The 25,780-nt window shown below is 56.1% G+C and overlaps 1 protein-coding gene across 1 annotated transcript; it reads left to right on the forward strand.

The window, feature by feature from the left end:
* The first annotated feature begins 2,832 nt into the window (after window positions 1–2,832).
* PLEKHO2 (pleckstrin homology domain containing O2) lies at window positions 2,833–25,513 on the forward strand. The gene is made up of 6 exons (XM_037054122.1): window positions 2,833–2,970; window positions 9,426–9,575; window positions 14,039–14,155; window positions 18,455–18,559; window positions 20,028–20,126; window positions 22,528–25,513. Exons 1-6 carry the CDS (start codon window positions 2,959–2,961, stop codon window positions 23,545–23,547), a joined length of 1,503 nt encoding a protein of 500 aa, XP_036910017.1. The 5' UTR covers window positions 2,833–2,958; the 3' UTR covers window positions 23,548–25,513.
* Window positions 25,514–25,780: the final 267 nt, after the last annotated feature.

The raw sequence follows: 25,780 nt of genomic DNA on the forward strand, positions 1-25,780 counted from the left end.
ACTGCCGCCACATGCATGACCACACAAATCTGCCTACACTTCCCCTAACAAGTTGAGATGCTTCACAAGTTCTCATTTTTGTGAGATGTTCCCTTTTCCTGAACTCTTTCTGTCCCCCCTCCCTCCCTCCAAGAACCCCACTAGAATACAAGTCACTCTAGCCTCTCCCTGTGGGAACCAACCAGGTCTCACCACACATGGTGAACTCCTTCATCAGAGCCCTTCTCAGGACTCTCCTACGGGCTCATCAGCTCTCCAAGACAGGGCTCGGGTCCTGTCTGGCCCAGTCACACTATGCTACCAGAACAGGTTATTTAGTAGAAAGCACGGACTTTGCAGTCAAGTGAGGTTTCAGTCCTTGGACCACCACTCACCAGTCAAGTGACCTTAAGCAGGTCCAAGCCTTGGATTCTAGCTCTATAAAATGAGGTTAACAGTTTATTTCATGGATGGGTACCTGCTTGTGTGAGGATTAAATGAGACACATGTGAGGAGTTTAGAATAGTGAACAGGTAAGAGAGAGTCCCTAAATTCTTTTCTATTCAGTGAATGGATAAATGCCAGCAAGAAGGACTGGAAAACACCCCACTTAGAGCACTGAATAAACTTGGTTGATTATATATGGTGCACATGCAAAACAGACTTCTTCACTTTCACAGCCCAAAACTTCTGATGACTTCCCCTTGCCCTTGACCTTTGTCTACTTCTCCAGCCTGGCCTCCCTACACACCCCCACCACACACACACACACTGTGGCAAACCTTGATGCCATTGCTCACACTGTCCCCTCTGCCTAGAATAGTTGTCCTGACCCTTTGTCCTGATTTTGGCGTCCTTTCTCTCCTTATTTACCCTCACATTTAACACGTACATTTTCTTATCTGTTTAAATGCCTTTCTCTCCTGTTGGAGGACAGGGACCTGGGTCCTTCCATTATCTCCCAGCTATTAGTGCAGGCCTGACAAGCATGCAAGGCAAACAAAATATTTGTGTTGTATGAATGCATGGTCTGGAGGCAACAACCAGAGGGCCAGCCTGGGCTGGATGGGGAAACTGAGGCCAAAGTGGTTATCAGTGGCTCATTCTTTGCAGTGGCAGAGCTGGCTGGATAACAAAACCCACCTCATCTCCACCCCTGCCTTGATCTGCTTCTGTGCAATGACATGAACTCCCCAGGGTATCTGCTCTCCTACGGGGGACTCTGAGGTTCCAGATACAGGGACTTCTGAGTCCTCAGGTATGGGGCGAAACAGCTGCATAGCCCTGCAGACTGAGAGAATAAAACCATGTGGCAGCTGCCAGAGCTTGCTGCATATACTGCTTTTCTCAGATCTCCAGGATGGATTTTCATCATCCCTTTATTTTTTAAAGATTTTCTTTATTTCTAGAGAGAGGGGAAGGGAGGGAGAAAGAGTGAGAGGAACATCGACATGGGGTTGCCTCTCCCACGCCCCCAACTGGGACCTGGACTTAAGTATCTGCGCTGATGGGGAATTGAACCAGCAACCCTTCACTTGGCAGGCCCGTACTCAATCCATTGAGCCACATCAGCTAGGATTCTTCATCCCTTTAAGATAAAGAAGCCCAGCCCCGGGGCTGAGGGAAAAGTGTGCTCCTATCTTTTTTTCCCTTGGCCCTGGGTCCCCAGGCTGCTCTTTTCCAAGTAGAGTTGGGAATGGCCGGGAGCCTGAGAGTCATCAGAAGGTAGTGAAAGGAGAGCTCAATCAACTAGTACGGCTGCTGCTATGACAGCCAGAGCCGAAGGAGATCATCATTGATCCCACAGGCTATTAACTCTTCCTGCTGAGACACGGGTTGGGGGGGGGGCTAGGGATGGGGAGGGTAGGGGTGACCTGAGAGCTAAGGGGAAAGAGGTGGGGGTGGGGGGAGACAGTGCTGGGGAATGGGATGGAGCCACCAGTCACTTTCTCTAAATCTGTTTCTCTAAGTGTAAAATGAGGGTGCACGGTATAATTAACACCATTCCCTGCTGGTCCCTACGTTTCAGTCCCTAGCAAGGCTGTCAAGGATGTAAGATTGCCGCTGGATGGGGTTGGCCCTCAGATACTGGATTCAGAGAGGGGTACAGTTCTGAGCAATGCCCAACGAAGGTTGGAGAACACTGGGTTAGGGGAACCCTGAGAGCCAGGGAGAAAACCCCTCCCCCAAACGGACTCTAGAGCCCGGCTGTTCAGCGCCAGGTCTTCCGGTTATATTACTCTTCGGATGGGACTCAAGTTCCAGGCCCGGCCCTGCCAGGAGGTTCCAGGGCGAAGAGAACCGGGTCGTCGCCACTGCCCTGGGGTCGGGGAGGAAATAAGAGGGGCCTCTCGGTGGCTTCATCTCTGGGCCGCTCAGATCGGCTTGGCCCAGTCTGGCAACCCTAGGCCACTCGGGTCGGGAGACCTCAAAGGCAGAAACCGCCGGGGCTCAGAGAGTCAGCTCGGTTCAGCCCCACCCGACCCCGCCCTGGGCCCCGCCCGCTACCCTCTCCTCCGCCTCTGGCCGGAAACCCCCTCCCCTGCTCCCCTCCGGATCCCCCACACCCTGTCTGCCCTCCCCGTCCCTCTCCCTCTGCGGGTCGGGGAAGCCTCTCTCCGCGCAGTCCCTCCTTCTTCCTCCAGCTCGGGTTCCCAGTCCCCAGACCCTCGCCGGGCCCCGCCCAGCTCCTCCACCAACCTCGACCCCGCCCCCGCCCCAGCCCCCCCACGCCCGCTTCTAGTCCCAACCCCGGCCTCCGGGCCCCGCTATTCCCTCCTTAGGCCCCGCCCCTAGGCCCCCGGAAGCCTCTCCCCGCCCCTGGCCCCGCCCCCCCGAAGTTTCTTGGGCCCCCGGCGGCCCGCGGGACAGAGCGCTGAGAGCCGCCGCCCGGCGGGCGTGGATGGAGCTGCCGGAGCCCGCGCGGCGCTGGGAGTGAGCAGCGGAGCGGCCGATCGGCTGGACCTCAGCGGACTCGCCATGGAGGAAGAGGTGAGGGGCCGGCCAGGCGGGGGGGCTGGGCGGGGGTCTTGGAGCCTCCTACCGCGGTTGGGGTCCCGGGCTCAGGCCCTTGTTCTAGCCAGCCCCTCTCCCGCGGGTCTCGGGACATCAGCACACCTCCCCCAACCTTCCAGCCCTCCACCGAGGCAGAGACTAGGCAGGGTAGGCAGGGGTGGGGGTAGGGATCGCGTCCAGCACTCTAACGACCCATCCTCCTTCATTATCTCTTTGGCTTCTCTCACCAACTTTGGGCATGTTATTGTTCCCATTGGACTGACGGGGAGACTGAGGCTCTGCTGAAAGTGGCCTAGGGTGCTGGGCTCGAACCACGGTTACCGCAGACTCTCCTTGCCACCAGGCTGGATTCTGAGGGGACAGACTGTATTGTGTTGGGTGTGTGTGTGGTGGTGATGGCCGGTGGGGCGGTCTGTGGGTCCTGGAGTACCTTTCTGAAGGAATCTTGAGGCCCTATCTGGTGGCCAGAGGACTGGGGAAGTTGCTTTTTTCTCCCGTGTATGAATCCTGTGAGTCTCCTTTACCCTACCCCCGTCATCTACCCTAGAGCCGGCCCAGTAGGGGCTGATCCTTGCCCTTGCCTTCCCTGCACCCCTGGGAGGGCTACTATGGGGAAGGAGCTTGTCAGCTGGACCAGCAGTGCCTCTTTGAGCCTCTCTCTTCCCCCTCAGGACCCTCTTGGTCTGGGGTGGGGTCAGGCACTGTGTGACTCTTGCCTTTTACTTGCAAACTCAGTTTTCCCAGTAGCCCCGTCATCCAAGCACAATGCAAGCACTTAATGTTTGCCTGTGGAATGAATAAATTAGAGGAGGGGCCTGCTGGGTCTAGAGGACTTTGCTTCTTGTCCTCCGAGGGGGTGTCAGCTTCTGTCCCTCCCAGACAAGGGGAAGGGTGTACATGTCTGTGCCTGTGTGGATGCGGAGGAAAGATGAAGCCTTCACTCTTGGGGCAGCCCTGGCCACCCGGGGCTGCCTGTGTCCCCATTGGTGCCCATTTCCCTATGTCCTGGGGCCACGGCTCAGGGGCAGCTAGGGTATCAGGGTTCCCTCCAGGCCAGGCCCTGAGTTTCTGTGGGATGGTAGATAAGTCACTTCCCCTCTCAGCTTGTGTTTCCTCTTCTATGACATACAGGGCCTGAGGGCCTCCTCCCGAGGTCCTGACAGTGTGCTTGTGGCCCCTTCTCTCAGAGTGGGTGGAAGTAAGGGGCAAAGTCAGTCCACTGTAAATGGCTTTGGTTTGTTGCTGACAGAGGTGGGGCTACCCTTCCCTGCCCCAGGCCCCTGTTGGGAGGGCTGGGCTATCTGGCTGTGCCCTCTCCCCTTCTCCCAGAGGACGTGGGACAGGATTACTCTATCTTCTAATCTGCTCTGGCCCCAATAAGGGAAGTTCTCCTGGGCCCATGGCACGTCTCTTGGCACGCCCAGCCCTGCACTCCCTCTGGTTCTGAGTTTCTAACTTGGCCACTTACTGACTGCACCAAAAATTCCTGCACAGCTGGGTTATCTAAGGGCTTGCTCACCCCCTCCCCACCCCGCCAGGGGCTCCCTAATCCCTACATCCCCCCTTTGGCACCTCAAACTCTTTTCCTCCCACTTCTTCTCCTACTCACTCCCCCTTATTTCTTTCTTTCTTTTTTTAAAAAATATTTTATTTATTTCCAGAGAGAGGAGGAGGCAGGGAGAAAGAGAGGAAGAGAAACATCAATGTGTGGTTGCCTCTCACATGCCCCACAACTAGGGACCTGGCCTGCAACCCAGGCATGTGCCCTGATGGGGAATCAAACTCACGACCCTTTGCTTTACAGGCCAGCACTCAATCCACACCAGTCAGGGCCCCTTTGTTTCTTTAGGTCTTAGAGTTCCATCTTTGTTTCTCTAAAACCCCCTTAGATCATAGTCACCTGCTTTTCCCCACAGCCCTGGGCTGGCCTTGTCATCTCACTCCCACATGGCTTTCAGCTCTCCCCCCAGCTTTGGGCTTCCTCCCCATGCCCCAGTCACCCCGGTGCCAAGCCCCCTCAGCCTCAGTGGCCTCTTCTGCACAGTGGGTTGGTAGACCCTGTCAGGCTGAGGTTTGGGGAAGAAGTACAGGTCTAGGTACTGCACTTCTTGTGGGCATCTGTCTACTTGTGTTCTCAAGGCCTCGTTTCCCCACCTATAATGTGAGGGGGGTGGATGGTTTAGAAATGCCATTGTATGTACAGAGGGAACAGCAAAGATCAGTGTGAGGTATTCTTGACCCTGGGTCCAGTTGCAAACCCTGGACTCAGGCTCTCCTGTCTCTGCCCTGAGGTTCCACCTCTGTCCTCTTAGTCATGCGTGTTCCTGGTTTGGCCTCCAGTGGCTCCAGGCTGCTCAGTTACCCTTTCCCATCTAGAGAGAGGCTGCGGGCAGTGTCCAGGCCCAGGACAACCTTTCGTTATCTTGAGCTAATCTCTGGATCTTTCTGGGCTGTACTTTCTCATTCTATAGTGAAAGAGTTGAAAGTGTAGGATCTTTGATAGCCTTTGTATCTTTCCTTCTCTTGGGGCCAAGGTGTATGTCTCCTTCCCTCTTCATAGTCCTACCAAAACCTTGCCTTCTGCAAGGGCTTCCCAAAACTAACCCCAGGCCCTTACTTATCCCATTAGAGAGCTGGGACCCAGGCATCCCTCTGGGTAGGCCCTCTGTCCCTCCCAGCATCACGTTGCCCCCATCAGACTGGAAGTTCCCCGAGGGCAGAGCCTGTGCTTCCTCCTTGATTGCCCCATTGCAAGGCTGCGATGTGGTGGGCTGTTAGCAGAGTTTGGTCAGAGCACCACTGGGTGTAGTCGGCGGGCACAGCTCACCGTCATAAGCTTGCTGCTCTGTGAGGTACCAACAAGTTTTCTTCTGCTCTCTGTCCCTTTGCCATGGCCTGTGTGTGGCTTTCCGCCTACTCACAGCCTTCCATGCACGGGGCAGGGTGACTGGCCGCTTTCTCTTTTTCTTTTTGATAAATGACCCAGAGACCTTCTCACCTCAGGCCAAGGGGGAGCCAGGCTTGTGTCTGGGGTGCCTCAGAAGCTGCCCACAATGGGCAGGGGAGTGCCCGAGTGGGGATAGATGGGAGAGGAGAGGGCGAGACAGGAAGAACGTGGTCAGCTGGTCAACAAGAGGAGAGGAGGCGGACAAAGTAAGCCAGACAGGACAAAACCTCCCCTGTGAGCCCTGCCAAGGGGAGGGGCCACTTATTAAAACTTACTGGAGCACAGCCAGGCCCCCTGGTGGGAGAAAGTCTGAGGGGCAGGGAGAGGAGCTGGGTGAAGGGTGTGGGCCGGCAGGACCTCCAGCCAGGTCACCCTTCAGGTGGCTGTTGCTGTGGCTGACTCCTGATAAGGAGACCTTTCCCTAGGCCTTGGTTCCAGCTTCCGCCCGCACTCCTCACTGCCCCATCCCAAAGTACCTTCTCTCCTCAGTCCCATCCTGGCCCCACCCATCCCTAGGGCCCAGGGCTGGCTTCTCTAGATAATCCAGCCATGGTTTTCACTGGACACCGCTCTGCTACACGCAGAGAGGACAGTGGTCAAGGCACAAGTTTCCAGCTTTGCAAACTGGGAGCTTCCAGCTGGCAGGAAGTTTTCTCTTGTCCAGTGGGTGAGCCAGGCAGGGGAGGTCACACGCAGAGAGGGTTTAGAAAGGGGTGTGAGATCCATGGGGTAGCGGGTGGGCCCCTCAAAAGCAGGAGGGGAGCTTGGAGCTCAGAGGTGGGACACCCAGGCAGCAGCATCCCTGCTGCCTAGTTTGAGAGAGACCTATAGGCCTCTGGCGTAGGAAGCAGCCAACAGTACAGTAGGGTATGATGTGTGACATGTGGGGGTGGGGTTTCCTGTTTCCCACCTCATCCCTTCCAGCCCTGGGAAGATGAAGCTTCTGTGGGTCACACAGCCCACAGGGCCGAACACAGGGTCTCTGGTGGCATGGCAAGGGGAGGTGGGTAGATGACAGGATGTGAGAGGCCCCCTCTTCTCGTAAAAGGCCCTGACGTCCCCTCTTCTCCCGGTCAGCGTGGCTCACGCTAGCTTGCAGGCGAGCCTTCCACTTCCTCATTCTACCATCTGGGAAGACCATTTGGGACCATCTCACTTCCCCATTTTTCTTGTCATATACAAGTTAGGGAGAGACCTTGAGGGGTACCTCACATTCCAAGGAACTCCTGGGGTGTTAATGTCCAGCAGCTAAGCCCAGAAAGGGCCTTGTTCTCAATTCTGAACCAAGCCCAGGGAGAGAGGGTCCCTGAGAGTCAGAGGGAATGGCAGTGGTGACAGCAACAATAATAAGCTCCATCTACTAACTTTAGGGTGTCCCGGGCACCGCTTTGTATGCCTTATCTTTATTCAGCAACACACATTTATTGAGCACCTACTGTGTACCAGACATTGTCTAGGCACTGAAGCTGTAGCAGTAAACAAAACAGAAGCCCTGCCCTCATTTCACAGATGAAGAAACTGAAGTTTAGAGAGATCAGGGGACTTGCCTCTGGTCTGTGTAACTTGGGCTTCAGAGGCTCAGATTCCCGACTGCCAGGGTGTGTAGTTCAGAGGGGTGGGGAGCACAGTGAGAACCAGGACAGAAGGCAGGGAGGCTGTGCCCTACCAGCCCCTGACAACTCACCACACTTCCATCTGCCTGGGCTTGTCCTTCCAGAGGCAGCTGTGGCCACAGGGCATCCCCTGGGGAGAGCTGTGTGCTGTTTAACTGCGGCTACTTTTTTGAGCTTTATGTAAATTATAAAGTAGTCAAAATTAGTGCTAATTTCCTTGTTGTGTCCTCTAGATTCTGACATGCTCTTGATCTCCTCTGCTCCACCTTCCCCTTCACACTCAGTACTGTGGGTTCCAGTCACTGAAGCAAAATGGGTAGCAAATCGGGTGTATCTTTATTTTCATTTCAGATGTTTCTCGAGTGCCCATTATGTGCAGTGGAACAGTGCTGGGTGCTCGGGACCAGAGGTGACTCTGACCCCCTCCAGCAGGCATCCACCTGGCACCCAGCCACCCAAGGAGGTAGTCAATGGGCACAAGATGTCAGTGGCTGGCCTGGGGGCCCCAGGGTGGCTGCCATGTCTTAGAGAAAGACTCTGGTCGAAGGCAGAGTCCTTGGAGCCCTCAGGTGGGGTGGCTGCCCCAAAGTCCTGGGCTTAGGTGGGGAGGAGGGCAGAGGAGCCTCCTGTTTGGGGACAGAAGCAGGGGTTTCATAGGGTGTATGTGTGCGTGTGTTTTGAGATTTTATTTATTTATGTTTAGAGAGGGGAAGGGAGGGAAAAAGAGAGGGAGAGAAACATTGACGTGCAAGAGATACATCGATTGGTTGCCTCTTGCATGCTGCCAGCTGGGGACCTGGCTTGTAACCCAGGCATGTGCCCTGACTAGGAATTGAACCAGCAGAGACCTTTTGGTTTGCAGGCTGGCATTCAAAGCACTGAGCCACACCAATGAGGGCTTTGTTTCTTTGTTTATTTTTTTTAATCCTTACCCAAAGATATATTTTTTAAAATTTATTTTTGGGAGAAGGGGAGGGGGAGAGGGAGAGAGATGAGAGAGTAACATTGATCAAAACATCGATCGGTTGCCTCTTGTCCGTGCCCCACCTGAGGAGTACAGGATGATACCCCAACCATCTGAGCCACCCAGCCAGGGCTGGAGGGTGTCCTTTAGAAGGTCAGGGATAGAGAGGCAGATCGCTACCCGGCTTCTCTTCTCATCCTTCTGATTCTGCTTAAATGTTCTCTCCCCTGGGAGGCCGTCCTGGGCCTTCTTACCTGAATCTGGTCCTGCACTGTCCTCTCTCACCGCCCCCCCCAACCCCCTTCACTATTTCCTTTGTAGCATTTCACACTTCTTAATGTGTTTGTGTCTAGTGTTCATTTGTCTGGCTCCTCCTTCCCCAAACTGCCGGCTCTCTGAGGGCAGAGACCCGTCGTTTTTATTCCGTCCTGTGGCCTCCAGTGCCTGTGACATTGCAGGTGCTCCGTACAGCGTGTGCTGGCTGGCCAGGTGAGCAAGCCCATGGCAGGCAGCACAGTGGAGCGGGAAGAACGCAGAGCCAGAGTCCCAGCTCAAATTCCGGCTCTGTCTTTCCAGCTGTGTGATTCTGGCAAGGTACCCGTCTCTAAGTTTGCTGGGACATGTAGGTAACGATGCCACTGTCTCGGAGGGTTGTTGTATGGGCTAAATGAGACAGCGTGTGAAAATGTAACGTGGCAGCTCAATACAAGGTGGTTGCTGTTAATGCTGTTGTCGCAACTGTTACTATATTTCTAATTCTGGATTAAGAATATTTGGGTTTGTGGGGATGCTCACATGGGAAGGCATCAGTAGGTACCCATCAGAGGGACATGTCCCCAGTATGGCCCGTGGACTGTGTGGCCCCATGGTGGCAACCCTCATGGCATGTTCTCGTGCTGTCTCCCAGGGTGTGAAGGCCGGGGGCGAAAAGCCTCGGGGAGCGCGGACGGCGGACAAGGCTGGCTGGATCAAGAAGAGCAGCGGGGGCTTCCTGGGGCTCTGGAAAGACCGCTACCTGCTCCTCTGCCAGGCCCAGCTGCTGGTCTGCGAGAACGAGGTGAGCACCTGCCTGGCTCCGGGGTCGGGTGTGCTGGGGCGGGGGGCGAGGGCAGGGCAGCTTACTCTGGCAGGGGCAGCCCAGGACGGGGGCGGGAAGGTGCATTCCGTATTTGCTATGCCATGCAACCTTGGGTGAGCACCTGCCCTTCTCTGGGTCTCTGCGGCACGGGCTGCTGCCTGTAGGCGCTGGTCGAGGGCTCATGGATGGGGGGCCCTCTGAAGTATATGTGCATAGGGGTGTGTGTCTTCTCAACTCTACGCTGCAACTCCACCTGGACTAGGTTCCACTTATGTACATATTCCTGAAAACTGAAGCTTCCTCCATATGTTGATGATAGTAAAAAATAGTACTTCTCGTGTGTATGTATTATTGAGCTCTCGTATGATGCTCATGACAGTCCCATGTGGTGGTCATCATGTCCCATTCAACAGAGATGGACCCTGAGGCTGAGGATGGCCAGGTGGCTGTTCAGCACCTCAGTGAAGGAGGGAGCCAGGTTCAGAGAAGCCAGCGCAGTGCTTTTTCCACCCGACGATGCCAGCCAGTACACATCTTATTTTGGTGGACGTCCTCTGAAACGTATTGAGTATTCACTGCCTTCAGAAGAAGGCACTAGCCTGAACTGAGTCTTTCCTTGATGGCTCAGGGTTCCTTATAATCAGACTGTACTCTCATCCCTTCTTTCTCCTTTAACATCAAGCTACCAGTTGCCACTTCTTCTGTCCTTGTCCTCTCACAGTACTCACATCTTCCCATGTCAGGCTTTGTGTCCCTTCTCTTTGGAGTAGGCTCGGAGCTTGACCACTAAGGTGCTAAAATTCTGTGCTAAGAGTTAACAAAGCCCTGGGTGAAGACCAAGGGCGAATGGTGGCTTTTACTCTGGCTTTTACTCGTAAACGATGTCCGTGTTCCGGGGTGGAGGCTATCAGAGGGCCCGTCTGCTGAAAATGGGCTCTCGCTGTATGCCTTTGACAGATGGAATACACGGGGAGGAACTGGCCTGGCGGCAGGCAGGGCATCCTGCCCGTTGCTCATCAGCCTCTCTCAGCGTGCCTCAGGGTGTCTTGGCAAATTCATAATTGTCCCAGGCCAAGAGGGATTGAGCATCCAGATCTCTGTGATTAAAGGAGCTACCCTTGAGAGAAGCACTTTGCCTTGGCTGCCCGAGGCCCAGGCTCGTGAAGTTGGGGTGTCAGAAGCAGCTGGATGAATTGTGCAGACAGCCTCCTGGGGGTTCTACACACTGCTCTCTCCAAATGAGGGTGTGCTGTGGCGTCTGCAGGGGGATGTTTTTATAAATAAAGGGTGTTGTCGGAGCATCCTCCAGTCCTAGCTGCCTAAGAGTTGAGTGACAGGTTCTCCAGCTCTCAGCCTGTCAGGCGCTGCTGGACTTGCCTGGGCTTCCTCCACATCTGGCCGAAGCTGGGGAGGAAAGAGGGTTTCACATCCCCTGAACTTGAAAAATCTAAATCACGCTTAAAGAAAATGACAAAAAAAAGCCCCACTGTGAACAACCTCATTGCAGCTTCAAGAACTTAGCCCTCAGAGATGGGGAGCTTGGCCCAGGAGTAGGAATTGAGAAATGCTTATTAGTTCAATTCCTCTTTTTTGATGCGAGGAACTAGGCTAGTGGGAATGGTTCTTGGCTGTTTCTTTTCTGTCATTGAGGTTGACATTCCAAAAATGCTGCCCCCGCCCAGCGCCTGCTGGGTTATCCAATTCTCTGAGCTGCAGAAGGGCCAGATGATTCAGCGTTTTGGGTGGAGAGGAGACCCAGGTCAGGCAGCCTGTGGGGAGAGGGACTGGGTGGTGGAGAGGGACTGACTTTTTGTTTGGGTTGGTAGTTGTCCATTTGGGGGAAGTGCGTGCACACAGGCAGGTGAGCTGCGCTCTCTGCAACCAGGGGTCCTTCCCAGGCATCTCCCTTCCTCTGGATGCCCAGTAGGTGGGGACTTCCTGGGGTCTCACTCTGTTTCAGGCATTTGGCCCCGCAAACTGGTCCTGTACATGCTGCTCTTGAGGGCTGGTTCTTTGCAGGGCGCTATGGGGGAACAGGAAGACAAGAAGACGTTCAGCACGGGGTGGAGAGACATGGTCCAGCAGGGAGTTAGGGCTGTTCTTCCCCGTGGCCCCTCTACTGGTGCCTGTACCTGGCAGGTGCACTGTGGATGGGGGGCATCAAAGGAGGGAGGGAGCACCTGGCCCGGGCTCCTGGGGTGAGCGATGGAGCTTCCTGGGCCAGGTGGACTATACTGTCCCTCGTGTAGAGTGGGAAAATGTGGAGGCTTTGAAGACCGGGCGTTAGAAAGAGATGTGTAGAGGCAAAAATGGAAAAGACACCAGACTGAATCTGGATGGGGAAAATGAGGCTGCCGTGGCTGTCCGTTCCCCTTTCCCTGAGGGGCTAAAAACCAGTAGCTGTTGGCCTCAGCTGTACAGTCCCCTGTTTGGAAAATCCTTTGCTGTCTGGGCCCCCCCACTGACCCTCACCACCTGGCAGGGATGACGATGTAATTGGTCTGGGACGTTGCCTGGGTATTGGGGTTTTTAAAGGTCCCAGTGCCACCAAGGTTGAGAGTTTTGTATACGTCAGAATTAGCAGGAGGGCTGTTAAAACTCAGATTTCCAGGCCCATTCCCCTAAGATTATGATTCAGTAGGAATGGAGCCTGAGAATTTGCGTTTCTAATAAGTTCTCAGGTTCTGCTGCTGTTGCTGGACCAGGTTCCACACTTGGAGGACCCCTGGTGCAGAGCAACCCGTTGCGAAGGCACTGGCCCAGCCTCTGCCCAGGGCTGGGAGGAGTGCGCTGTGCTGGGAGGAGCTCTGTCCTGGGATTCGGATGATGTGGGCTTGAGTTTGTCCCTGCCCCTTATATTGGAGTCTGTGCCCCTAAGGCAAAACAGTTCACCTTCAAGCCTCATCCTCTTCCTGTATAAAATGAAGCAAATCCTGGGACTCTAGGCTTTCAGGGTGATTGAGAAGCTCAGGAGAGTCAGGGATGCAAAAACTCTAAGTGTCAGGGTTTTGTAGCACAGTTGTCTCTTGGTGTCCACTGTGGATTGGTTCCAGGACCCCTGTGGATTTCCAAATCCATGGACGCTCAAGGCCCTTATGTAAAATGGCATACTATTTGCATATAACCTACACACATCCTTTCATATACTTCAAATGATTTCTAGCTTACTTATGATGCCTAACACAATATAAATGCTATATAAATAGTTTTTTAGGGAATAATGGCAAGAAAAAAATGTCTGTACAAGAAGCAACCGCAGTAAACCAAACTACAGAGTACATGTCAGCAACAATGTAACTTTTTTGTAATTTTGGTTGGAGGTTGGTTGAACCTGGATGTGGAACCCACCAATAGAAAAGGCGAAGTGTACGTGCAGATTCCTGGAGGGAAATTGCGGCATTTCTTCTGCGAATATTTGAGTCACTGCACCCCAGATATTCTACCCAAAACTGCAGAGCACGGAAGGGGGTCCCTGGGTGGGTGCCCTTGCTGGCTCTCTGTGCGATGTCCAACAGTAAGAGCTTCCTTCACCTGTTGGCTAGTTTCCAGGGCAGGGCCCAGGCCCCATTCCCCCCCACCCCGCACCAATCCAGGGCCTGCTTCTCTTTCCCTGGAGTCTCCAGGGTGAGACTGTGCCACATCCAGGAAGTTGTTCCAACTCGGTGTTCCTGGAAGAGGAACCAACTGATCACCACTGAGGGAGGAGCTTGTCCCAGGCAGCTTGCTGGAGAGGCATCTGGTGGAGGAAACACTCAGGTGCCAGGGCTGGCAGGCAGGCAGGGAGTCTAGCCAGTGTCCAGTGGTGGCCTAGAAGAGGCTGACCACTGTCCTGGCCACTGGCCCTTCTACCGATGCAGCCTCGGGATGACACCCTGGGAGTGCGTGCCCTTAAAGGAGCCCTGGCACTCTCCTGGTGCAGGCCGAGGAGAGTGCCTCTCTCCCCAAGCCAGGGGTCAGTGGAGACACATGCCAGCAGAGAGTCAGCTCAGGGTCACTGCGGTGAAGGCAGGCCACGTGCGCCCTGTTCATGCTTCCCTCTGCGGCTCTGCCCCGAAAGTGGTTTCTTTTTTCCCCTTGTTTTGTGATGACTTGCTCCCTCTTCCAGGCTACCCTTTTCACACATCTCTGCCTGGTCTCTGGGCCTGTAGGGACCCCCAAGAACCCTTTCCCAAGCCTCCCATGTTTCCTCCTGTGGCCTTGGACATGTCTGAGTTAGGCCCGCTCCCCACCTCCGGTTGAACCCTGCATCTCACGTGCACATGAGCCTCGTGGGTGTCCCTCCAGCCGGCACAGACTGCCAGGGTCTGAGTGTCTCATCTTGGTGATTGACTGGTAGCCCAGGGTCCAGCGATGCCCTCACCGAATGCGACCATGTTCTGGGGTGGGGCCCGGCTGTTTGAGGGGCTGGGTGTCCAGCTCTAACATTTCATGTCCCTCCATAGGATGAGCAGAAGTGTGTGGAGACAGTGGAGCTGGGCAGCTATGAGAAGTGTCAGGACCTTCGTGCCCTCCTCAAGCGGAAGCACCGATTCATCCTACTGCGCTCCCCAGGGAACAAGGTAGGGCTGTGCCTGCTGTGGCCCAAACTTCCTCCAGACTGGGGTGTGCTTGGGAATAGCATCTCTGGGGGCTTTCCAAGACAGGCCTGGCCCCTGGATGCAGCCTGCGCATTCTCGGGAACGTGCCTGAGACTCAGATCTGGGGCCCTCACAAGTTGGATCTTATGCTCATTCTGTTTTGGAGTCTTCCCAGCCCCTGCTTGATAGGAGATGCATTCAGGGCTCTGCTGAGAGTTCCATTTGCCTCTCTCCTTCTAGGAGTTGGGTCCCTTGGTTCTTTTACACACCCTGGACGCAGGAGGCCCAGGGCTGAGGCAGGAAAGCTAGCGATGAGGCCTTTATTCTACCAGGCCTCTGATACCGCGAAGCATGCAGCCTAGGCCCGAGGGGAAGGTGTGGCCTCCCGTTACCCCAGGCTTTCCTGGGTGGGCCTTCTATCCTGGACTCTGCCCAGAGACATGCATCCTCGCAGCTTCCCTCCCCTTGCACTTTCCTTTCTTGGCTAATACCGGAGAAAGCCTCTTGCTTGAGTGGTTCTTCCTTGGGACACGCTGTGAGTGCAGATGAAGTTTGCTGTTTGTACCACATGTCTCTCTGGCAGGGAGTCCTGGTGTTGACACATGGTGCAGTTTCACAGATGTCAGGAGGGAGTCGTATTTGAGGCACCTCTCGCCAGCTCTCACCCATCTGCAGCTGGGTCACGCCTCTCCCAACCTCTGCACTTCATGTGGAGCCTCCCAGAGCGGGGCTGAGTCACCGAGGCTGGGGGTTGGGGAGCTGGCCTCGTCTGGGCCTGCTGGAGGCCATTCTGTTTCTTCCCCAGCCCTCAGGACCAGAAGCCCAGTCCAGAGCATGCTGTTCTGTCACTAACCCTTTGTCCTGCTCTGCCCTGGGTAGGGGCAAAGAAGCAGCTGCAGGTCTCTGACCCTGGGACTGAGGGTGAGCCCCAGGTGGGGGCAGGTTTATAGCGTCATGAGGGTTCATGGGGCCCAGGTTTCACTTGACCTCTGCTGCTTAGAGTTTTGTGAAGAAGAGGAGAGCCCTATTTTAGTCTTTCACGCCTGGTGCCCCTGCCCTGTTGTGGGCCTGCTTTCTCTCTAGTGGACACTATATTTGCATATGTGTGTTTGAGAGATGTGCAGAGTTCGTTATGGGCGGAGGTGTGCACCTGTGTCTCCAGCGGGTGTATGTTCACCTGGCCATGCTCCGTGTGGGTCTTTGTGTGTCTTTTAGTGAGCTTATGTGGGTGTGGAGCGGAGGGGGCCTTGTTCTGTCCCCTGCCAGTGCTGTCCTGTGGCCCGCCTCCTTTCTCCTGCTCCTCGAATCAGCTTGTGGTGGGATGGGTGGGTCAGGCCCACTGCAGGGTGCGCATCACCTTCAGAGAGGTCTGTTTGTGCAGCCGCGTTCTTACCTGCTTCAACCAGTACCCTCCCTCCCATTCCCCAATTCTTCAAGGCTCAGGTTGGCTCTGGGTGACTCTGGGGACAGTGTGATCAGTCCGGCAGTGGGCTGCAAAACAGCCGGAGGACAGTGCACCCTGATTCCCGCTCAAGGGCCCCCTGACCCTCGCCACCCCAGGATCCCACAGAGTGTGGGAGTTCTCCGAGGGTACACAGGGGACCATGCAGAGTACCGCATCCCTCTTGTCCTCTCACCCTCCTTTTCTGTCACCCTGGGTGTTCCCCATCCTCAGTGAGGCTGCCTGCTGGCTGGGAGGTCACATGACCCCGGCTGTCTGGTCCTGAGGCGGCCTGTTTTTTTCTTCTAATCAAATAAACAAAGACTCCAGTGTCTTGCATGCTCCTCTTCCCCCTGCCTCCCCATCCCCACGCCCCTGCCATGAGGTCACAGGCAGACGCTGCCAGAAAGCAGGGTGGCCTCTGCTGGGCCTTGCTGCCCTGCTGGTCTCAGCCAGCTTGGCCCTTTCCTCTTCCCTGCCTCCTCTCCCCCTCCCACTTTTTCCCCTTCTGCCATTTTATACTCCCTCCCTTTTCTCCTTTCCCAGACGTGTTGGCCTGTTCTGTGGCCAGACCCTTTTTTTCTTTTGCCCCTGGGCCTTCTTGGAATGCCTAGGGCAGGGACCTGTGTAGCCTGTGGCTCTTCAGGACCTGAGAGTGGGGATGGGGCAGGAGGAGCAACTTCCTGGTGTCCTTCTTACCCCTGTGCTGATCAAGATCACCCTTGTGGGAGGCCTGGCTCATTCAGCCAGGATCACCAGGTTCCCAAGGGTGGGGCTGGGTCCCATTTAACCTTGTGTTCCCTCCCCTAGCCCAGCCCGTTGGCTGACACCCTAACCCCCTCAACCCCTGGCCCACTGCAGGTGGGCTGGCCAATGGGGAAGGCTGCAGTTTGGGTTGGGTCCAGTGGTGCTGTACTTGTCCCATTGAAGCCCTGAGTGTGCAGGGCGCCTGCCACTGCAGGTAGATGAGACTAGAACTCTGTGATCTTGACTCTTAGGCCAGTGCCCTTTTGCTGCCCCACCGTTGCAGCTCAGAGGAGCTGGCCCTGGTCCACTGTCTCACAGCCCCGTCACAGGGTTGGGTGGGCCCTCGAAATGCCCTCACAGAGCCCGAATGTGATGCTGTCCCTCCCTGAGCTCCCAGCAGCCCTAATGGCTAAGCTAAGGGGCAGTTGCTAAGGTGCCCTGGGGTTTCCGACTTAACTGCAGATCTGCTGCCAGGATCGAATTTACCCTGGTCATGCAAATGAGCACTTGGCTGTGCCTGGCCTGGGGAGGTGGGTGGGACCCGGGGCCTGTATGAGGAGAGGCAGGAGGCAGCCAGGAGGAAATTATATAACTAGGATGCTGAGGGGCCAGGCGGACTTCGGTGTTACATAACTGGGAGAGTAGAGTGGCAGGAGGGAAGGCACTAACGCTGGGACGGGGGATGGGCAGGCTGGTGATACCGGACAAAGAACTAGGCCATCTTGAGGTCAGAGAGTGGGCAGCGGCCCAAAAACAGGGCATGGAAAGGACCCGTGGGCTAGTTCATTCATTTGTTGGCACATTTATTCAGTAACTATTTACTGAGTACTTACTATGCACTGAGCCCTGGATTTCAGTAGGTTAGATTCTTGCATTTTTTCAGATGAGGAAACTGGGGCTGTTCTGTCCAGAAGGAAGACCATGGTGATAATTTCCACTGCTGAGCACTGTGCTCAACTCCAGATTTAACACTTTATTTTTATTTATTTATTTATTTATTTATTTATTTATTTATTTTAGAGACAGAAATGAAGGGGGTAAGGGGAGAGAGAGAGAGTGATTTCCTGTTCTACCTATTTATGCATTTATTGGTTGATTCATATATGTGCCCTGACCAGGGATTGAACCCACAACCTTGGCCTACTGGGACAATGCTCCAACCAACTGAGCTACCTGGCCAGGATCCAGATTTAACACTTTAATATGTCAGTGACCTTCCCAAGCTCCACGAGGCAGGTCATGGTGGTGGTCTGTCTAGCTTTGAGGTCCTATTGCTTTGTCCACCATGCAAAGTCGCCTCTCATTTGCATGGCCTCATTCCTTCCATCATTTCCTCTCACCTTGGGGTCCGGTAGGGAGGGAGCCCTGTGAGCTGCCCTCTGATTCTGACACAATAACTCAGTGCTCCTGCTTGAGGTGGTAGGGGACCTGGGGGTGGGGTCAAGGAGTGTGGTGTCAGGAGCCATGGGGTTACTTTAGGCCACCATGGCCAAACCTCATCCCACCTTGTGAGCCTCTGTTCCCTCATCTGTGTAGTAAGGGAGTTGGAATTGACCTTCAATACCCTTTCTTAGAGTCTCTTATAGTCTATGATTCAAGGCCAGAAAGGAGACCCTGGGACTTTTTCACTTGGGGCCAAGGCTGTTGTGGGGCCCACTGGGAAGCTGATGGTGGTGCTGGTTCCAGTGGGCCCTCACCAATGGATACACCTCATGCCTATCACCTCTGTCCCCTCAGTCCCAGGAGACTAGGATGACTCCTTCAGAGAAAATTGTAGCCCAGAGGTCAGGCAGCTGGTCCGGGTCAGGCTGTCACATGGAACAAGACCATATCTGAGCTCTTTCCACAGAGCAAGGCCAATTCTAGTCTCCGTCTCTGACAGCTGCACGCAGGGAGAGAGCCCTTCCCTGCGGGGTCTGTCCCTCCCGTGCCCTGATGTCCCAGTGTTAGAGCTGTTGTAGGGGTCCTTTGGTTTGCTCCTTAGCCAGCTGTTCCATGACCAACTTTAGGATCTGGGGCAGGAAGCCTCCTTAAGACCCCAAATGTGATTCCAGTTAAATACCTGACATCTATCCCACCTGTACCCCCTGCAGGTCAGCGACATCAAATTCCAAGCACCCAGTGGGGAGGAGAAGGAATCCTGGATCAAAGCCCTCAATGAAGGGATCAACCGAGGCAAGAACAAGGCTTTCGATGAGGTGTGATGAAGTTCTGTGGACAGTTTCACGTTCCCTTTCCCCCTGCATGGGAGCTCAGAGAGGACCCCCCACCTCGGCCCGGACAGCCCCCGATTATGTCACTGAAACCAACACAGGGCACCTGTGGTCATTGCTTCATTTAATCCTCACAACACCCCTCAAAGTAGGTGGTAGCATTCCCACTTTACAGATGAAGAAACTGAGGTGTAGGGAAATTAAGTGACATGTTTGAAATGCAAACATGGGTAAGTGTTGGGTAGAGCAGAGCTGGCTGCAGCCGAGTGAGCTTTCTAGCCTTAGCTGGCAATGGCAGGTGGGCCTGGGCCAGAGAGGTCTGGAGGGTGAGCTGAGAGCCAGAAAACTCCTTCTCAGTGTGGCCATGAAGTCTCAGCCAGGCTGTCGCTGGCCCTGGGCCTGCCTGTCTGTCTGCAGTGGCCACCCGTCCCCCTGTGCTGTAGTGGTGATGGTGGCAACAGTGACCACGGTCAGGCAAGGTGTCCCCTGAGGCCAGATCTCCTAGGGAGGATTATCTTCGACATCTTGGATTTACAGCTATTTGGGTTGCGACGGACCTGGAGGTCCCTGAGGTGACCCTTGAACTCTGAGACCCAAGGGGAGCCAAATCTTCCCCAGGCCCCCAACTTGGAGCCCTGGCTCCTGAGTCATGTCTTATGTGACCGTGCTTCACTTGCTGGGGAGAAATTCCCCTTTGACAGGACAGGGGTGATGGGACATATTTTGGGCGATGCGGGCCACAGGACGTGACGTGGGCTGGGCCTCAGCCTACAGTCTTGGTGGAGCTGGTCAGCTCCTCCTCTGAAGAGCAGAGACAATTGGACCCCCAGGTGGCCTGAGCTCTGAGCCTGACCTGGCGGCTGCACAGTCTTAGCCCACCCCCATCACAGGGGTCGGGCTGCTCCGGGGTCCAGAGTCTGGGTCCTGGGCTATGCCACCCCTGTTCCTTACCCTCAGAGGGAAGATGCTGCCCTCTCGCTACTCTGACCCAAAGCGCGGAGGCTCTGCTCTCCTGGGCCTCTCCCCAGGGCCTGGGAGAGTGGCCGGGGCCAGGGCAAGGCCTGTTCTGAAAGCAGGCACCAGGGGATCATGGGCTATCTTCCCCCCTCCCCCAGCTAAGCCCAAAAGCAGCATCAGGGCTACTTGTGTATTTGCAGTAGACTGAGGGGCAAGGGCTGACAGCCCATATTCAGGCAGGAAGACGGAAGCAAAGAGGACAGCTACAAAGAGAGGGAGAGCCTCAAGCTGCAGAGATGACAAAGGCAGTGCAGAAACAGGGAGGAGAGTGGAGGTTGGGTGTGGGGAGATGCTTCAGAGACGGAGGCAGCAGTGGGGCTCTTGACCCTGTGAAGTGAGGGTACGGGTGCAAACTCTGACTTTGAGTTAATCCCTGGGCATTTACTTCTCTCCCCAAGGCCTGGTGGGGACTGACCTGCTTCCTTCTCCTTCCCAGGTGAAGGTGGACAAGAGCTGTGCCCTGGAGCATGTGACTCGGGACCGAGTGCGTGGGGGGCAGCGGCGCCGGCCACCTACAAGAATCCACCTGAAGGAGGTAAGACTTTGCCCCCAGCTTGGACAGATGGGAGGTCAGCTGCCTCGGACTCCAGGTCCTTCGGATGGCTGCCAGGCTCAGGACTCCCCCTTTTCCCAAGGACTCCTGGAGCTGGGGCTTCCTGAGTGGTGTGTGGGGGCCTGCGGGGAAGCATACGTGTCAGGTGTGCTCAGGGTATAGATGGGCCTGCTGGTTGGGTCCACACACTGGTCTCAGCCAAAGCCGGTGCCCGAAACTGAGACCCCCGAGGCTAGCTCTTGCCTCTCGGAGCTCAACTTCCAGCTGGAGCGAAGACATGTTCCCGCTGGAGCTGCGTCCAGTTTTTGTGCAGAGGGGAGGCAGAGGCAAAAGGGACCACCGAGGGCCCATTGCCACTGACCCTTGAAGGATGGGAAGGGTTTTAGGCGGCAGGTGTGGTGTGAGGGAAGGGCAGGAGGAGGGCATGGTGTGAGATGAATCGTGGGGCAGGAGAGGTCGTGGAGCGCCAATTCCCTTTGACTGGAGATCTGTAGGGGTGTGGGGTTAGGGGTAGGGAACGGAGGACCAGACAGGCGGATAGGAGGGTGTATTGCGGAGGTCAGTTTGAAGCCCAGGGTAGAGCGGGTTGGCTTGAGGGAGAGAAAGGCAGGGGACCAGGAAGAAGGGGAACAGTGGGGCCTCCAGGCTTCCAAAGGGGTTGAAAAGGGAGGGGCCCATGGGAATGAGACTAGAAAGCAACAGTCCCCTGAGCTAGTGATTGACTGTAGGACTGGGGGAGGCAAACTGTACGGAGTAGGATTGTCAGAGGTGCCCCCAAGTCTGGAGGCTGGGCAATCAGAGGCCTCAGGCACAGGGAATTTGGGAGAAGGCGTGGCAAGGGGAGGGCTAAGTGCGGAGCCCCTTTCAGACCCATGTTGCTGAGGATGGGGGCGGAGATCTCGGAGGTCGGGAAAGAGCCCAGCCAGTGCTACGTTTGGGGGAGAGGGTCAGTAGGTGCCAAGGAAGAGGAGGCCAGAGAGCTGAGTGCTGGTCCATCTGGGGAGAGAAGGGCATGGGGCCTCGGGATCATCAGCCAGGTGGGCAGCCACAAATCGCGTGGGGAGGCGGTAACGTGGGGGCAGCCAACCTTTTGGTGTCTCTGGGCCGCACTGGAAGAAGAAGAGTTGTCTCGGGCCACACATTAAATACATGAATACTAACAAAAATTGGTGAGCAAAAAAAGGTTTTAAGTAAATTTATGATTTTGTCTTGGGCATTAGCCATCCTGGGCCCGTGGGTTGGACACCCCTGGTTCACAGCATGTGTTCTCAGAGGAGTGGGCTTAGGGATGACCTGGGGTTTAGAGCTGAGGGTGCTAGAGGGGGTGGCCATAGGAGGGAAGAGGGGGCAGGGAAGGGGCCAAGGTCATCAGAGAGTTTGTTTCGAGGTGAGGCAGCCTGTGCGTGTCTGTCAGCCTGGGGAAGTGCCTGCAGAGGAAACAAATGAAATCACCAGCAGAAAAGGAACGCGGTGGGGGGGGAGGGTCTGGGAGGTGTCGGAGGGGAGACCCTTTGAATTCAGGGAGGGACTCTCACCCCAGTGCTGAACGCCTGTGCTAGCCAGATCACCTCTATGCCTGTAACAGGGGGTGGGGGCTCAGCCAGGACACCCACCTTCTGAGGGACCTTGGAGAGGCCTACTGCTCAGCCCTACTCCAGGGCCTGAGGCACCCTGAGAGGGTCCGCATGACCGTGTGCGGCTGCTGGGTGTCCCTGTGGATCCCTGGGGCCAGGTTGGTGGCAGCTGTCTGCGTGGTGCAGCTGTTCCCCTCTGGCAGTCAGCTACACTCTGGGGCCGCCTGTGTCTGGGGCCACATCTGTCTGTGTGAAGAAAGTGGGCACAGGCTGCTGAGCAGCTGGGCAGGCAAGGGCTGGAGAGATCTGGGCCGAAGGGCTGGGCGAGGGGCTCGTGGGCAGACAGAGGCTCCAGGGAGGGGAAGCAGAGGTGAGTGAGCGCCAGACGGTTCTGGAGACCTCCACTGAGTCCTGGTCCCGTGCCCACTGGCGAGGGAACCCAGATGTGTGGTTGCAGGGAAGGGACACTCTCAGGGCTATATAGCCAGGAAGGGTCAGAAACAGAGCTGGAAAACCATGTCCTCTGCTGCCCAGGCCAGGACGTTAGCCACTAAAAAGAATGACCTCTTTCCCTGGCTGGAAGAAGCCAGGCTGGGGCACCAAGAGGGCACCGTGGCTCAGACTTCCTGGCCCGTGACTCTGAAATGGGTTCTGTGGGAGAGAGAGGAGAGGCTTCATTAGTGGCCCTGGAGAGTGGGGGCTGGGGACCTGGGTGGCCAGGATGAGAAGGCTTTAGTACCTCTGTAGGTGGGCACACCAGACCCAAAGGCCAGTCACCCAAGATGATGCTGTATGCTGCCCCTCACCAGGTAGCCAATGCAGCTTCTGATGGACTTACACGCTTGGACCTCGATGTTCTGGACAACAGGCCGCCAGTGTTCGCTCCCAGCAACGAAGTGAGTCCGGCCCAGCCCCGGGAGATGCCCCGGCCCCTCTTGCCTCCTACCAAGCCTTCCCCAGTGCCTGAGATGGCCATCCTTGATGACAGATTGGAAACCCCTGTCGGGGAGAGAGCCCCAACCCCTGTCTCAGCAAGCTCTGAGGTTCACGCTGAGAGCCAAGAGGACTCAGAGACCCCAGTGGGGAAGGACAGTTTCCCTGGGCAGCTCCCCACCAAGGTCCTGCCTGACAAACTGAAGGTGAGCTGGGAGAACCCCAGCCCCGAGGAGCCCCCTGACCCTGAGAGTGCAGAACCATCCTCGGTGCCCCGTTCTGAGACTTCTGAGGCTTCGACCAAGGAGGGTGGGAAGCCCCCTACACCCCCACCCAAGATCTTATCGAAGAAACTGAGAGCCTCCATGAGCGGGGTGGAGGCTTCAGGGCCGGCCCAGAGTCCGGAGGCCTCTGAGACCTCAGCCCCGGGCCCAGCACAGGTCTCAGTGAATGGAGTGGATGATGGTCCTGAGCCTGACAAACTGTCCCAGGCTGCAGACACCCCAGGAACTTCCCCAAAGAAGGCAACGTCTACAACACTGTTCCCCAGGGACCTGTCTTCTCCATTCCATCCCCGCTGCTCCTCTATGGGGGACTTGCTTGGGGAAGGCCCCCAGCGTCCACGGCAACCTAGGGAACGGCTGTACCGGGCCCAGCTGGAGGTGCAGGTGGCCTCCGAACAGACAGAGAAACTGTTGAATAAGGTGCTGGCCAGCGAGCCAGCCCCAGCAAGCACTGAGACGTTGCTCAGCCAGGCCGTGGAACAGCTGAGGCAGGCCACCCAGGTCCTGCAGGACATCCGAGGTCTGGGAGAGCTGAGCCATGTCCAGGAAGCACCTGGGCTACAGGAGAAGAGGAAGGAGCTGGTGACCCTCTATAGGAGAAGTGCACCCTAGGGCCTCCCAGGCCAGGGCATGGTCCCTCCCAGCTAGCCCTGTCCACCAAAGCCCAGCCCTGCCAAGAAATGTGCTTCTGCTCAGGCCATTGAAGGGCTATCGTCCGTGTCAGGGTTTGGCCAGGACCTATGGGGACTCCTGGTACCCTCCTGCCCTGGCTGAGCCAGTGGTGCCAGGTGCCACCCAGGCCACTGTCTGGCTGCCTGGCCTGGCCTCTGGTCTCTGGCTTGGGCTGGGAGCACACACTCAGGATTTCTGTGCTTGCGTGGTTGTTCTGAACAACTGACCCACGGCCGTGGCACAGCCCTGGGGATTCTGGGGGTGGCATCATCTCTGCTTCTCTCCCCCAGTAGTTTACATTCTTGACTCCAGAGTAAAGTGCAGCTGAGCCCCCACAGCCTCTGTGTCCAGGTGTCCCTTGGCAGAGAGCCTCATGGCAAAGGCGGCTCCAGGTCATAACCGACCCTCCCACCCACCTGTCCCCAGTAGCGGCTGAGGCCTCGGGTCTAGACGGTAGGTTCCTTCCTCAGATGAGACCTGGAACCCAGCGGTGGCCTCGGGGCAGGTCGGAGGCATCTGTGTGAGAAAACCTTGTGCCATGTGGCCCCTCCCTGGGCCTTCCTATCCTGCGGGCCTTGCCCTCTGGTGAGCTGTGCCTGGAGGACTCCAGGGTGGAGGAGGAACTTGAAAGTTCTCCTAGTCTAGCCCCTGCTTCTGGACCAATTTGTGTCCAGCTTTGCACATTCCTATAGAGGTGGACTCCAAAACGGCCTGCCTTCAACGTCTGAAAATCCTGTATGTAATTCATTATCAATCAGCCTTCAGAAGAGAAGCCACCCCAACCTCTGTGCCTCCCCAGATGGAATTTGTGTCTGGGCCTCTGATTCTTCCCTGGCCCAAACAGGTCCGATAGAGCAGCAGTCCTTCCTTTTAATGCTAAGGGGGTATGTTGGCACCGGAAACCACATCCGTCTCCCCACTCCCCCTCACACCCCTGTGGCTCAGGCCCTAGATGGACTGCTCCTCCTGAAGTTCCTAGTGGAAGGAGCCTTTTCTCCTGGCCCATGCCTGCACCCTGGGCCTCCCGCCAACCCACCCTTCCCCATCACCCCTGGCTCCCAGAGCCCCCCCTGTCTTTGTCCTGCTGCGGCAGCGGGACTGAGGGCAGAGCCTGCGGGTGCAGAGGCCCTGAGGGCCGCAGCCAGTCTCCCTGGCGGGAGTGGGAGCAGCTCCTGACAGGCCTGCTGGGGGTGGGAGGGGTTCTGCATGTGCACTTCCGTTTACTGAGAGAGGAGAGGGAGGCTCTTGCCTTTCTGCCCACCGCCCCGCCCCCGCCCCGTGGTGCCCGCTGAGGCCTGCCAGTGCAGGTTGATGCCTTTCCTCCTACTGTGTGCTTGAGGGTGGTAGCCAAGGACCAGGAGGGGCAGGTAGGTGTCCCTGCCACAACCTGTACTGGGCAGGCGTGGGTGTGAGCAGCAGTGTCGTGGCTTGTGAGCCCCCATGGATCTCCCGAAACCACACTCCTTGGATACACTAGGCTCCTGTGCCACAGTCTGCCTGGCCCTCCATCTGTCTCGAGGACAAGAGCAAGAATGGCATCCAGTACCCCCGATCTTGTGGTCCCTGTGCTCTCGCTTTGGGGAACAGCTCTCTGGGGACCACTGGGGCTTTAGCCAAGTCATTTGCTTTCAGGGACTAGAGCCTTCATTTCCTCCTCTGATAAGTGACCAGGCTGAGGGAGTAGCTCTGGGGCAGCCTCAGTGGCCTAATGCCCCAGGTCCTCACGGGGTCTCCATGCCCGGGCAGCCTGGACCCCAGTGGGGAAGCCAGCTTCCAGGGGCCGGAGGGGAGGAGGGTGGGAAATATGCAGGGGCTGCCTTGCCTGCCTCCTGGAAGATGGTGTTCCACGTCTTCTGCTTATGAAGCGCCTTTCTTGATGTTTGGTAATAAATCCCTTTTTATGGAACTTTTGTGCTGCAAGCCTGTTTGTTGGTCAGGGGCCAGCTCCAGGGCCGACGTCAAGGAGGCAGGGGGTAGGCAGTTGATCAGTGGCCTCGCTGGTCCTCCAAACCCCATTCGAGAGCATCCTTCCCATAGGCTGGCCGGGGCCTTGCCCTCCCGTAGTGTTCTATGGGACTTATTTCCAGAAATAAGTATATTCTCTTATTTAACCGTAATGCATTGATCAACTTCAGAAGATTTAACACTGATGGAATAGTTATGTTCATATTCC

This window comes from Sturnira hondurensis, unplaced genomic scaffold, assembly GCF_014824575.4.
Source record: "Sturnira hondurensis isolate 20B ecotype Veracruz unplaced genomic scaffold, ASM1482457v3 Scaffold0008196, whole genome shotgun sequence".
In the NCBI taxonomy this organism is placed as follows: domain Eukaryota; kingdom Metazoa; phylum Chordata; class Mammalia; order Chiroptera; family Phyllostomidae; genus Sturnira; species Sturnira hondurensis.

Excerpts from the sequence above, each read along its gene's own strand:
- PLEKHO2 (XM_037054122.1), top strand. Across the intron at positions 9,576-14,038 it reads TGCTGGTCTGCGAGAACGAG|GATGAGCAGAAGTGTGTGGA; the intron begins GTGAGCACCTGC and ends GTCCCTCCATAG. Across the intron at positions 20,127-22,527 it reads CAAGAATCCACCTGAAGGAG|GTAGCCAATGCAGCTTCTGA; the intron begins GTAAGACTTTGC and ends GCCCCTCACCAG.